This window comes from Dasypus novemcinctus, chromosome 25 (assembly GCF_030445035.2).
Source record: "Dasypus novemcinctus isolate mDasNov1 chromosome 25, mDasNov1.1.hap2, whole genome shotgun sequence".
NCBI classification, from domain to species: Eukaryota; Metazoa; Chordata; class Mammalia; order Cingulata; family Dasypodidae; genus Dasypus; species Dasypus novemcinctus.
The window spans coordinates 62,035,994-62,048,100 of record NC_080697.1 but is presented as its reverse complement, the minus strand read 5'-3'; the positions used below and the strand labels follow the sequence as shown (position 1 = coordinate 62,048,100).

Genomic DNA, 12,107 nt, shown 5'->3' with positions numbered 1-12,107 from the left:
TCTTTGACCTCAAGGTCAAAAAGGAATGTGAGCTAATATATGGAAGGGATCCAGAGAGGTGTTTAATAATTATTTGATTCCCACTTTTTCCTCATGTCAAAAGAGATGGAAGCCAGTTTGTATCTAAACATAAATATATGCATTTAATGAGAAAAGACATGACTGAGGATGGCTGTTCTTCCCTCCCCCCCATCAGATATATACAGTTTTTAATGAACTTCACTGATATTTATAAAGGCTTTTTATATCCCTGAGGTAGTTTCCCCTTATATCATGGCTGTTACTACTTACTTTCTCCTGCACAAAGTAATGAGCAGTTTTTGTTTTAAATGGCCTTTCTTACTACTGCTGCTAATTTCTTCTTGTATTTTATTACTTATTGAATTTACAGTGTAAGTCTATTGAAGGACTGTGTAGGGTTCTAGAATTTGTGTATTAGGAAACATTTCATAAATGGGGAGATTTCTTTTATAGACTTCTCCAATAAATTTCACATTTTTTTCTTTCTCAATTACAATTTTTTGAATGTGGTTATAATAAAAAGCATTTGTTCTGTGAAAATTGATGCTGTTCAAATAGTAAAATCAAAAAGCAGCATTTGTTTTCCTTTTTTTTTGAGTTTGATAGGATGTAAGAAAGCTGATGACATCTAGATTAACAATGACTGAAATTCATCAGAGAACTTAACAGAACTAATCCTTTCTTTTAACTTTTTTGGAAATAAGTTTTTCTCTTTGATTATTATACAGTCCATTGCAATAGTATGATGCCTCACTGGAAAATGCCAGAAACTGTTCAAATAGGAGGCCATTCTCAATAGTTTTCTCCTATTAGGAATACAAGTTTTTTTCTAGTTCTTCTGAAAAAGAGGAAATAATTTCAAGTTGGAGAGTTTTATTCAATTTTCTTTTGACTATGTTTTCTGCTTGAGATGCAGGTGTTCTGGGCAGTAATTGAGATTCTCTTGGGCATAGAGCCAGCTCTACTCATGAGTCAGGGATAGAGAGGGTGAGTTCTCTCCCCAAGAGCCAAATGGCCTTTACTGTTAGGATCCATCTCAGAGTCCCCTCTCCCGCCCAGGCAAGGACGAAAGCTGGCCGTTATGGTCTGATTCACAGGCCTTCATGAGATGTGGCACCAGAGGAGTTCCCAGGCAGCCTCGATTCCAGTCCTCTGGGGAAATGATTTGAAATCCGCGTTTTGGCAGAATGAATCAACCCAGGAACCTGGGTGCTGTTTTAGAAAATGCTGGGCGATTTGTCTTTCTCTTATGCTTGTGTTCTCAACTAAGCAGTAGGCATAGATGATAGATACTTGTGACCTGTGAAATCTGTTGAGCCACAGATGTTTAAGAAGAGGCAGATTATCTTAGGGGTACCTAATAGAATTTATATATGAAAAGTCCTCGTTCCTGTCTTAATTATGTACACGAGTAAGGGGAAGCTACATTGGATTTGGCTTTATTTGCCACTGTCCTCGGGCACTCCTGCCCCCAAAATGCTGTAGGTAAAGAGGATTACAGCTCAGGTGGGGTACTGTCTGGGCAAGGTGATGGGCTCGCAGCCAGGTGGGCGCTTGCCACCAGCTGGTCGATCTCTCAATGGTGTAGGATGCCGGACAGAGGATGTGAAGGTGGGCGATGGCGCTCCCTCTGTCTCTTGCCTGTTTCATAAACAATTCCATCAGGGTCTTTGGATCCTGGAGTGTAACAGCAGAGACGATCTCACAGAAGCCTGCTAGAGAGTGGCTTGTGCTAAGGGATTTGAAATCTAATCTTTCAGAGAAACTCCTGCTTGGACTGGAGACCACCGCTTTCCAGTTGCTTTACAGGCGCTGCGCCACGGTTTTCAGGCCTTCGCCACTCAGGTGATTTGTGAGTGGTCATCCAGAGTGGTGCTCCCCTGTGCGGGTTGATAATGGGGTGTTTTTCCCTTGCTACTTTTAAAGTCGCAATTTGACTGATGTGTAGGCTTGATTTTCTTTGGTTTTTACTCTGCTTGGCTTTCTTTTTTTAATTTTCTTGAATATGTACATTTTGTCTTTCATCAACTTTAGGAAATTTTTGGTCATTGTTGCTTTAGGTATTTCTCCCCCCCACACACACTATTCTTGTCCTCCTGTCAGTTCTTTTATCATTAGCTGTCTGCTGGTCAGCTGCACCACGCCTCAGGGTTTAGGAGGAGCCAGAGATTAGGCAGTTTGTGTACAGAACTTGGAGTTCCTTCCATAGCTCTCTCTTTTCTGGAATGTTCCTTTTCTTTTCCAGGGGCTCTGTTTGCTCTAAACACTGTTCTCTGGTCTGCAGGCCCAAAAGATGGATTCCGGGTGAGTCTGAGCTCCCTGCTTAGCACTCTCAGGGCAGGAGACAGTTCTGGGTGAGTCTCAGCTGCCCTCCTAGCACTGTCGGGATGAAAACAAAGGCAGCTTTCCCCACGCCATCACCTCCTTGTGAATTTTAACTTCCCTCCATAACATTCCTTCTTTTGTTCACTTGCTGATACCTTCAGGTAATTGTTTTTTGGTATTTTTTGCCCAGAGTTTATAGTTATCTGTGGGAGGACTGAATCTGGCAAGAGCTTATTCAGCTGTACTGTAGGCAGAAACCTCCATGTACTCCCTTTATGATACATAGTCTGACCAAAAGAAAAAAATAGTAAGAAGGATGACCTCAAAATCTGTTTTTCTAGAGAATTAAACTTGGCCTCTTTTGATGAGGACACCTTTCATTTATTAACAATGTCGTTGAGCCCACTCAAGACGTTGCTCATTTTCACACCATATACGCATTTCTAAGACAATCTTTTGAAAGCCAGTCCCTCAGTTTAAAGCAGTTTTAATTCTCTTCTCCCTAAAGGCAGCTGATTTATACAGGGTGCCTGGGTAATCCGTGTGGAGCGGTGGCATTTGAGCAGGTGTGTGAATGCAGTGAGAGAAAGGGTCATGGGGATTCTGGAGGACTCTACAGAGAAGGGCAAGGGCAAGAAGTTTGTATGTTCAAGAAATGGCAAGAATCCCCAGTTCATCGGGTGGAGGACTGAGGGGGCGAGTTAGAAAGGAGGTTGAGGATTGCAGGTCCAGGACATGGAGGGCCATGTAGACCGCGGTGAGGAGTCCCGGTTTCTTTCCAAGTGTTAGGAAGCCGTTGGAAGGTTTGAACAGGGGGCATGGCTTCTGTAGGGCCCTGGGAGAAGTACGGAGTGGCTTTTGTGGTAGTTGAGGCGAGAGGAGGTCGTGGCCTGGGCTAGGGTGGTGGTGGTGGGGTTGACGAGTTCAGAGACGAGCAAATCGGATGTTGAGTAGACTCCCAGGCTCTCAGTTGTGAGGCCAGAACACGTCATTCTTCCCAGCTGTACAACAGAGTGACGAGATTGTCACTGCCCTTTTCTCCCTCCCAGCCCTTGATAATTAGAATTGAACAAGGAGAGCGTTGTTTTTTGGGAGCGTAAATATGCCAGGGAAATTGCTTTAATAGTATTTCTGTGAGAGTCTACTAGGGAAAAAGAAGGAAGACTGGAAGGAGAAGCTGCCTAGGTGGTAAGTGCTTAGCATCATTAATATTCAACTGGGAATTCTCTGCCAGACAGGATGTTAGAGGCTTTAATGCCTCTGGTAGGCCTCAGGCAGGAGTGGAGAGGATTCTAAAGGTGCACTTCTTAGAAAGTTGGTACGTTGTGTGTGTGTGTGTGTGTTATCTGTGCTCACTCTACTTTTTAAAAGTATTGCGTGAGTGAATCAAATGGTAATTTCCTGTAGTTGTGATTTCTAGATGAAGTTAACTAGAGATATCTTGGCCACTTTCTACCAGGCAAAGATTGTATAAAACCTGGTAGACTTCACTAGATAGCTGGGTATTTTCTTCTCTTTTACAGAATTTTACTGAATGGCTTGGTGGCTATAGCTATGGCTCTCCTTTCTGTTTGAAAATGGGCTGAATGGCTGTGAAGGAGAATTATGCAGAAGAAAACCATCAGAAATCAGAAATTACAGCAAAAATTAAAGATGTTTAAAGAAATTGCCCTAAAATGTCATGTTGCACAAATGATTTATTGTAGCAAAAATTACTTGGAGGACAGTTAGGTGAGGTCTCCCCTTCTTAGTTTGTATGTTCTCTTTTTGCTAATTCAAAGTAAGGATTTTGAGGCAGAGAATTTCAGGTCCCTAGACTAATTAATGCCTGGATTAGAACTAGATCTCAGGACTAGTTCAGTGCATGTGTTTTCTTTTTCTTTAAATCTAACATTCTTGGGAAAGCACAAACTTATTATATTTTATATATAAAAATTAAGATAGGAAGAAGTGCTCATCTCATATTACAACAATTGCTATCAAGTTTTGAGCATTTACTCTGTGCTAGTTACTGTCATCGTGTGCATGCTCTCCTTTGATGTTGAGCCTCTAACCTATGTTATTTTATCTCCTAATTCTGCAGGGATCATTGGTCACTTTTTCTCTTACAAGTTAAGTAGATATGTGTCATAAGTTAAAACTATGCTGTGTAAGATCCATATTGAAAGTTATAAATGGAAAACCAATTCACGATGTTGTCTTCTTACCCTGTTCGTCTCCTTTTTGCCACCTCCACTGAGTTTGTTGAATGAATGAGTCTGTTGAATAATCAAGAAGTTTCAAAGCACCTATTTTTCAGTTACCCTCTCTCTGTTGATCCCCTTTCCTCTTGAGCATTTCAAGCACTGTTTCCCATGGGTGCTCAAAAATAGACCCCTGTGATTGCCTGCCTTTCTTGGGCCTCCTTTCCTGGTTTCTTGAACTCTTTGGTAAGCTGCTGTTTAAGCTACAGGAAAGGGGAGGACAGGCTGCCAGTGTTAGTTACTGCTTACCTTTCTTACCCCTGTGGTGGATTGGCGTAGAATGAATTCATTCCAGGAGTGTATTGTGTATGTATACCTTTTGTTGAAGATGGGAGATTGTTGGGCTTGGCTGTGCCAAAATTAATCTTAAAGAGAGAAATCACTAAACTTAGTAGGTGGCATTATGTAATTGTATGGTGCTTTATTATTTTTTTAAAAAGATTTATTTATTTCCCCTCCTCGGATTGTCTGCTCTCTGTGTCCATTCACTGTGTGTTCTTCTGTGTCCACTTGTATTCTCATCAGGTGGCACTGGGGATCAGTGTCTCTTTTTGTTGTTTTATCTTGCTGTGTCAGCTCTCCATGTGTGATTCCACTCCTGGGCGGACTGCGGTTTCTCATGGGGTGGCTCTCTTTGCGCAGGGGCTGCTCATTGCGCGGCAGGCACCCTTACTCAGGGGCACCTGCATGGCAGGGCACTCCTTGCGCGGCAGCACTGTGTATGGGCCAGCTCACCACACGAGCCAAGAGGCCCTACGTATTAATGCTTGGATCTCCTATATGGTAGGCAGACATTCTATCTGTTGAGCCACATCGCTTCCCTGTATGGTGCTTTATATTTTCCACTTACATTTTCTAATTTTATCACTTCTATTTTATGACTTGGGTTGATTCACTTAATCTTCTCATGTCTTGTTTTTTTTCTGCCTACCAACATCAAAGTCCTACCTATGGCTAGTCACGAGCTGCTTTGATAAAATCTCCCATTTTTCGGTAGTTCTTCCCTTTGAATACAAATTAATTCTTTTGCTTCATTTGAGCAACTATCACTTACTAAATTGTTGGAATGCTCCATTGTTTCCTGTTCATAAGGAACAACTTATATTTATTTTTGTTAGATATTAAGAGAGATTTGCTGATAGTTGGTAATCAAACTTAACATGGTAGCTAATCATACATGTATTACATGAATTGATACTTTGGTCGTTAACATGGATTTTCAATTCTGTTTGGATTTAGAAGGGAGAGGCCTTGTTAATTACAAGGAGAAAGGACCCTATTAGAGTAGTTGTCTTTAGCATCCATGAATTCCAGACTTCCTTATCATCTAAGGTGACAACTAATGAAGTTACGGGTTATTCACCCCCCCCTTTATTATCGTTTTTTTTAAAGATACATAAATCACACAAAATGTTACATTAAAAAATATAAGAGGTTCCCATATACCTCACTCCCCACACTGACAACAATGAATGTGTGGTACATTCATTGCCACACTATTCATTGCCACAGATGCATTGCCTTGCATTTGTACATTTTGAAGCATTGCTACACAGCATGGACTATAGTTTGTAGCTTACACTCTCTCCCAGTCCATTCAGTGGGTATGGCACTTGAATAGACTTGCATATGGTAGGGTTCTAGGCCATGATTATCTTGTTCCATTGTGATGAGAAGAAAGGAGGGAGGTGACAAAGTCATGGCTTTCATGAATGATGATAAACAGAAGAACTAGTGAGGAATCATCAGGGAGCATTATCTATGAAACATGGAAATGAGTATCAAATGAGCCTTACTCCAGACTTGATTGTTGTGGATTGAACTTTCTGCTGTAGGAAACTAAATTAAATACCAAGAGGTTTCCTACTTCCTTTCTAGTTATAATTCTTTTATATTAAATATGTTGAGTGTTTATCTATAGGTTTGCTACTTAAACTTCTCAAATCGTTGATATTCTGAAAATAGAATGGGCAGGGCTGAATGAAATGTTCCTTCCCATTCATTCATTTATAAAGCATGTGTTGAACACCTACTGTATGCCAGGTACTTTACACGTTTTGGTCAGTAATAAAATGAAAACTTGATCTAACATGTTCACAAGTTCTGAGGTATTATCAATTACAAGGTATCCAAGGGCATTATGCCATAGTAACATGAATAAATAGCCAGTGCTGGGGGTGGGTATTTTAATTTAAAACAAAACAACAAAAAAAATGTGACTCGTTCCTAAAAGTAACACACTCTTTCTAGTTGACTCATTTCTTTTAAGTTTGATTTGCCAGTTCTCAGACTGAGAGGCCAGTGCTGATGTGCTTATCTACATTTAGAAATGTTTGACTTCTTCTGTCCTTCTGACTTAGACTGGATAGTGGTTGATTTGCTGAGTTTCTGTTTAGACACTAAGCACTATAGCTTTGAAGCAGAACTGTTAGAAGAAAGCTTTTACTCTCCCCCCACCCTTAACTTTAGTTTTTACTTGTAAAGTTTTTAAGGGCTGAAATCTCTTTGTGGTTATGAGAAAAGCTGACTTGTCCTTAGGTAATGAACTACACTACACTTCAGAGCACTGCTTGTGTTGCTGTCTGCTGTGGTTCCCTCTACATCAGGGTCTCGCCAGTGGCACTTTGGGTTGAACAGGTCTTTGTTGTGGGGCCATTTTGTCCACTGTTGGGTATTTAGCAGCGTCCCTGGCCTCTACCCACTGGATGCCAATAGTATCTCTCCACCTCCTCAGTGATGACAATCAAAAATGTTTCCAGATACTGCTCACATCCCTGAGAGGGTGAAATCAGTCCTGACTGAGAACCCCCACTCTAAACTCTTAGAGCAGATTCATTGGCCTCAGTTGTTTGCAAGGTAAACACAGTTAAGCTGCAGTATTCAATGCTGGATTCCTGTGAATCCTTAAAACTTTTCTTTTCTTTTTTTCCTAATAGCTCTTTCTTTGCTTCCCTACACCTGAAAAATCTTGCTGTCATACAACCCAGAGGTAGTAGGTGTGGGTTTTATTCCTGGACTCCATAATTGTTCTCTTCTTGCCTCTTGAATTCATGTAATGGGCTTTAATAAACTCACTCAAAAAACTAAATGTTAAATCTAGGCCAAAACATATTTGACATTAGACTTTCAGTTCTGTCACTCCATCTGTCTTCCAAAGAACAAGCAGGTCATCTTGCTTTGTTTTGAAAGTTGGACACATAATTGTGGATATGTTCTAGGTATCAAACGATCATCTTAGTTTTCTGTTGTTTTTAGATTGAGTTATGTTGTTTATAGGCTTTTCAGCCAGGATTGACTGATAAATACAACTTTGCAGACAACATGGTGCTGTGTTGATTTAACAGAGAGGTTACTTATATTTATATAGCTGTTAAGTAGAGGAAATGGAATTTTAACTCACGCTTTTCTGACTGGCTCCAAAGACCATGCTGTTTCCTGTGGACCAGTCCTCAAAATTTAATGTGCGTAGAAATCACCTGGGGCTCTTGTTAAAATGAAGGTTCTTACTCAGTAGGTTTGCAGTGGGCCTGGAGTTCTGCATTTCTAACAAGCCCCTAGGTGGAGATGGTTTTTGAATCACACTTGGAATGCTAAGACCTGTGGTGTATTTCTGTATTACTAATTTTGTGTAGCTAATCCTCTTGGTGATTAACCCTTACAGAATTGATAATCTACAAATGAGTATTCAAGAATCGAATTTTTCAATAATTTTTAGTCGAGGAAGAGCTTTGTTCAGTTGAACTGGCAGAATTGCAGTTCTGTGCCAAGTGACTACTAGGGACTCCAGGAAAAAAAGTCATGATCCTCGGGCAGTCTGCTGGGGAGAAGGAGTGAAGAGCTTCCATATTCCGTTGATTCTAAGGTGCACATTCTTTTACCTTTTCACGAGTCTGAAACGGGGATACTTTTTACAATTGGTAGCATTTTACCACTGCCGAACCTGGCTTAGTCCTGCTTCCCTGGCTGCCTTCCCACTCTGCAGGGAACAGCCCAGGGCGGCTCAGGGAGGCTCTGCTGTCCTCCCAGGCCTTCCCGGCCCCAGCCTCATGTGTCTGTCCTGTTCCTAAGGCTGAGTCTGGGAGACCCTCGGCTGCTAACCCAGCGGTTTGTGCACTGGTCAGACATGCTGCAGGGCAGGATGGATTTCTTTCATCTGCTGCTTGGCTCTGATATCTGTCATCTAGGGTAGTGGATCTATTAATTTTGAATTGGGCAGGAACTGCCCTGGAACTGAGGCAAAGTCTAAAAGCTCTTTTTAAAAAGTAGCATTCTAAGTGATAAACTATTTTGTGTTTTCCTAATTGGCAGTTTTTCTTTCTTGATGGTACACAGATTAACAATGTATTTTCCAGTCGATGGTGACTTTGGTTTGATGAGGTTTACAAAGTTAGTGTAAGTTTTGCAGAAAAAGGTCTGGACTTGGACTCAGAAGGTATGAGTGTTCTGGCTCTGCCACTTGCCAGGTGGGGACAGTCATTCTGGGCTTCACTTTGTCCATGTATGGAAAGAGGTGGCCCATGTGATTGCCAAGTCCCTTCTAGCCATCAATTAATTGTAGTAAGGGGACGGTGCTTTAAGGACATGGCAGAAGTGGTTAGTTCAGACACAGTAAATGCAGCAGGAGACAGCTGAGCTGAGGCGTGATGGGAGTGAAATAAGCCAGGCACAAAAGGACAAGTATTGTATCATGTCACTGTTAGGAAATGATTGGAATAAACAAGCTCGTGGAGTCAGAAGCTAGACTGCAGTTTACTAGGGGCTGGGGTGAAGGTAGGGAACAGGGAATTAATGAATAATGGTACAGAGTTTTATTCGGGATGGTGGAAAAATTTTGGTAGTGAATGATGCTGATGGTAGGCACAGCATTGAACATGTAATTAATAGCATAATTATAATATTCTTTGATCAGTTGTAACATAGGCACCACACTAACGCAAAATGTTAGTAACAGGGTAGGTGTATGGGAATTTTGTATTTTCTGTATGATCATTCTGTAAATAACTTCTCTAATAAAAAACTTATGTATTAAAAAAGTGGAGGAAAAGGTATTTTAAGCTGAATACTAGTGGGGATGTGGAGTTACCTGTGAAACTAGTGATAAACTTAAAGACCTGATATAATTACATTCATCAACTAGTTAGTGGTTATCCCTTTGCACTAGTAAAATGTTCTTTTGAAAATAAGATGGCCCTTCCTGGCTTCCTAAAAAGATATTTCTCAAGAGCTTCTCCTCATTTTTTTTTTGTGTGTGTGTGTGGATAAAATGGTGGTTCTTCATTAGTTAGATTAATTCGATGTAATTACCATAAAAATAAAATGAACTATAAAAAGTACCAACTATGGTTATACCCATTTATTTCAGTATTGGGGGGGGCAAGGTGAATAACAAAGTTACCACCCACATTATAGGTAAATTATGCTTCTCTGAGATACAGTTTAAATATATTTAGTTATAATGCAGTTCTACTCTTTGAGGCACTTTTCTTTGTTTTATAAAGAAAATATTGCTTTTCATATATAGATCCCCTTGGATAGAAGTTCTTTAAATTGGGATTTGCTGTGGCTATGGAGACTGTTTTCTTGAATCGATATACTTTGAAAAAAAGTGAGCAAACTCTTGTTTGTATAGTCAGCATTTCAAGTAGAAATTGCAAAAGTGAAGTAATATCAGTTGTGTGGCTTGTGCTTTTTTTAAAATTTTATTCTTTTATCTTTTTTTAAAAAGTTAATAGATCACCCAAAACTTTACATTAAAAAATATAAGAGGTTCTTATATACCCCACTCCCCACCCTCTACTCCCATCATTTTTTTGGAGATAACATAGCTCCCAGAAAAAGTTACATTAAAAAATAGAAGAGGTTCCCACAAACCCTCCACCCCCATCTCACTCCTCCCACATCAACAACCTCTTTCATCATTGTGGCACTTTCATTGCATTTGGTGAATACATTTTGGAGCACTGCTGCACCACATGGTTAATAGTTTACATTGTGGTTTACACTCTCCCCCAGTACATTCAGTGGATTATGGCAGGAGATACAATGTCCAGCATCTGTCCCTGTAATATCATTTAGGACAACTCCAAGTCCCGAAAATGCCCCCACTTCACATCTCTTCTTGCTTTTTGATTTGAGAAAAAAGGCCTTAAAATTGGGCATCACAAATGACATTGGCTCAAGGGATTTCTGAGTGAGGTTTTTTTGTTTTTTGTTTTGTATTTTATTTGTTATTTTTTTTACTATTTCTAAGAGAGGTTTTAAAGTTTATGACCAAGCTTCGTTAGCCCAGGAATTCCATAGCCAGGAATTCTAATCTCAGTTCAATTCTGCCACCTTGTGTTCTTTTGGAAAAGTTTAAAGAATTTCCTTGTACTGTACTTATCATATATGTAAGATGATCCTTAGCTTTAGCTTTTTTTTCCCCACAAAACAATTTAATGAATGAGTAAAAGTTAAAGTTGACATCCTTATATATTTGTTGAGTTAAAAGCCAGTTTTAATTCCTGGGAGACATATGCTAGATTTTACAAGTGGTAGGTAATCAGGCAAAATTACTCAGTAAGTTAGCCACAGAGGCAGTTTTAGTTCTGCATTCTATAATGGAGCATTGACATTTAGTGTTTTTGTTCTTTGCCTTCTTCCTCGTTGCAGGTGGTCCGTACTGAGAAGAACAGTTTGAACAATCGATTCTTGCCCTGGAATGAAATTGAGACAGAGGCCATCCTGTCTATTGACGATGATGCTCACCTCCGCCATGACGAAATCATGTTTGGGTTTCGGTGAGGGGCTGATTTTTAATCAAGAAACACTGTAGTTTGCAAATGACAGAAAACTTTCTGAAACCTGGGTTAGGTGGCAAAATGAACGTCTTCACTGTCGTAGCTGAGAAATCTCCAGTGGTGGTGAGGACTAACTTAGGACATAGCTGGACCCAGGGCTGCAGGTGATGCTGGAGGGCTTGTCTCTTTCTCTTCATCTCCTGCTTTTGCTCTGCTCGGTGTTGGCTTTGGTCTCAGACAGGCTCTCCCTCTGAGGCCAGGAAAATGGAATTCTTTTTTCCTTTTTAAAAAAATTGAGTAGAAACCATAAGGAGAACTAAAATAGCTCTCTTTGGTTGAAGGGATTGTTGGCCTTAATTGATTGGCTAGACCAGGGTTACCTGCCTGCTCCTCGAGCTGGGCGTAGGTCATCCTCCAACTGTGTGGACCGAAAGTAGGGGAGAAAGGGTGGTTACACAGGGAAATTGAGGGTTCTATTGTTAGAGGAAGGGGGAATGATTACCAGCAGGAGGTAATAACATTTCTATATTTGTGGCAGTAGAAAAGGACTAGAATCTACATGCCAGAAGCTTTGGGGAAAGGTGGGCTGGAAGGAAAGATGCATGAGGAAAAAGGAGGAGGAGGCAGTGGTAGTGGTGATGATGGTAATAGGTAACATTTCTTGAGCCCATTCTATTCCAGTACTAGCTGCATATTTTTGCCTGGTTTATCTCATTTAATCCTCATTGTTCCATTTTAT

The 12,107-nt window shown here is 40.5% G+C and overlaps 1 protein-coding gene across 6 annotated transcripts in view; it reads left to right on the top strand.

Annotated features, from left to right (window-relative positions):
- EXTL3 (exostosin like glycosyltransferase 3) overlaps positions 1-12,107 on the top strand; it is a 79,360-nt gene that overhangs the window by 30,389 nt on the left and 36,864 nt on the right. For all 6 annotated transcript variants that reach the window (XR_009183511.2, XM_058288071.2, XM_058288073.2 and 3 more), the window contains one exon: positions 11,241-11,368. Coding sequence is in view for 5 of the 6 variants with exons in the window: in XM_058288071.2 (XP_058144054.1) it covers positions 11,241-11,368 (128 nt within the window). In the remaining variant the exon portion in view is untranslated. The remainder of the gene's footprint in view (positions 1-11,240; positions 11,369-12,107) is intronic.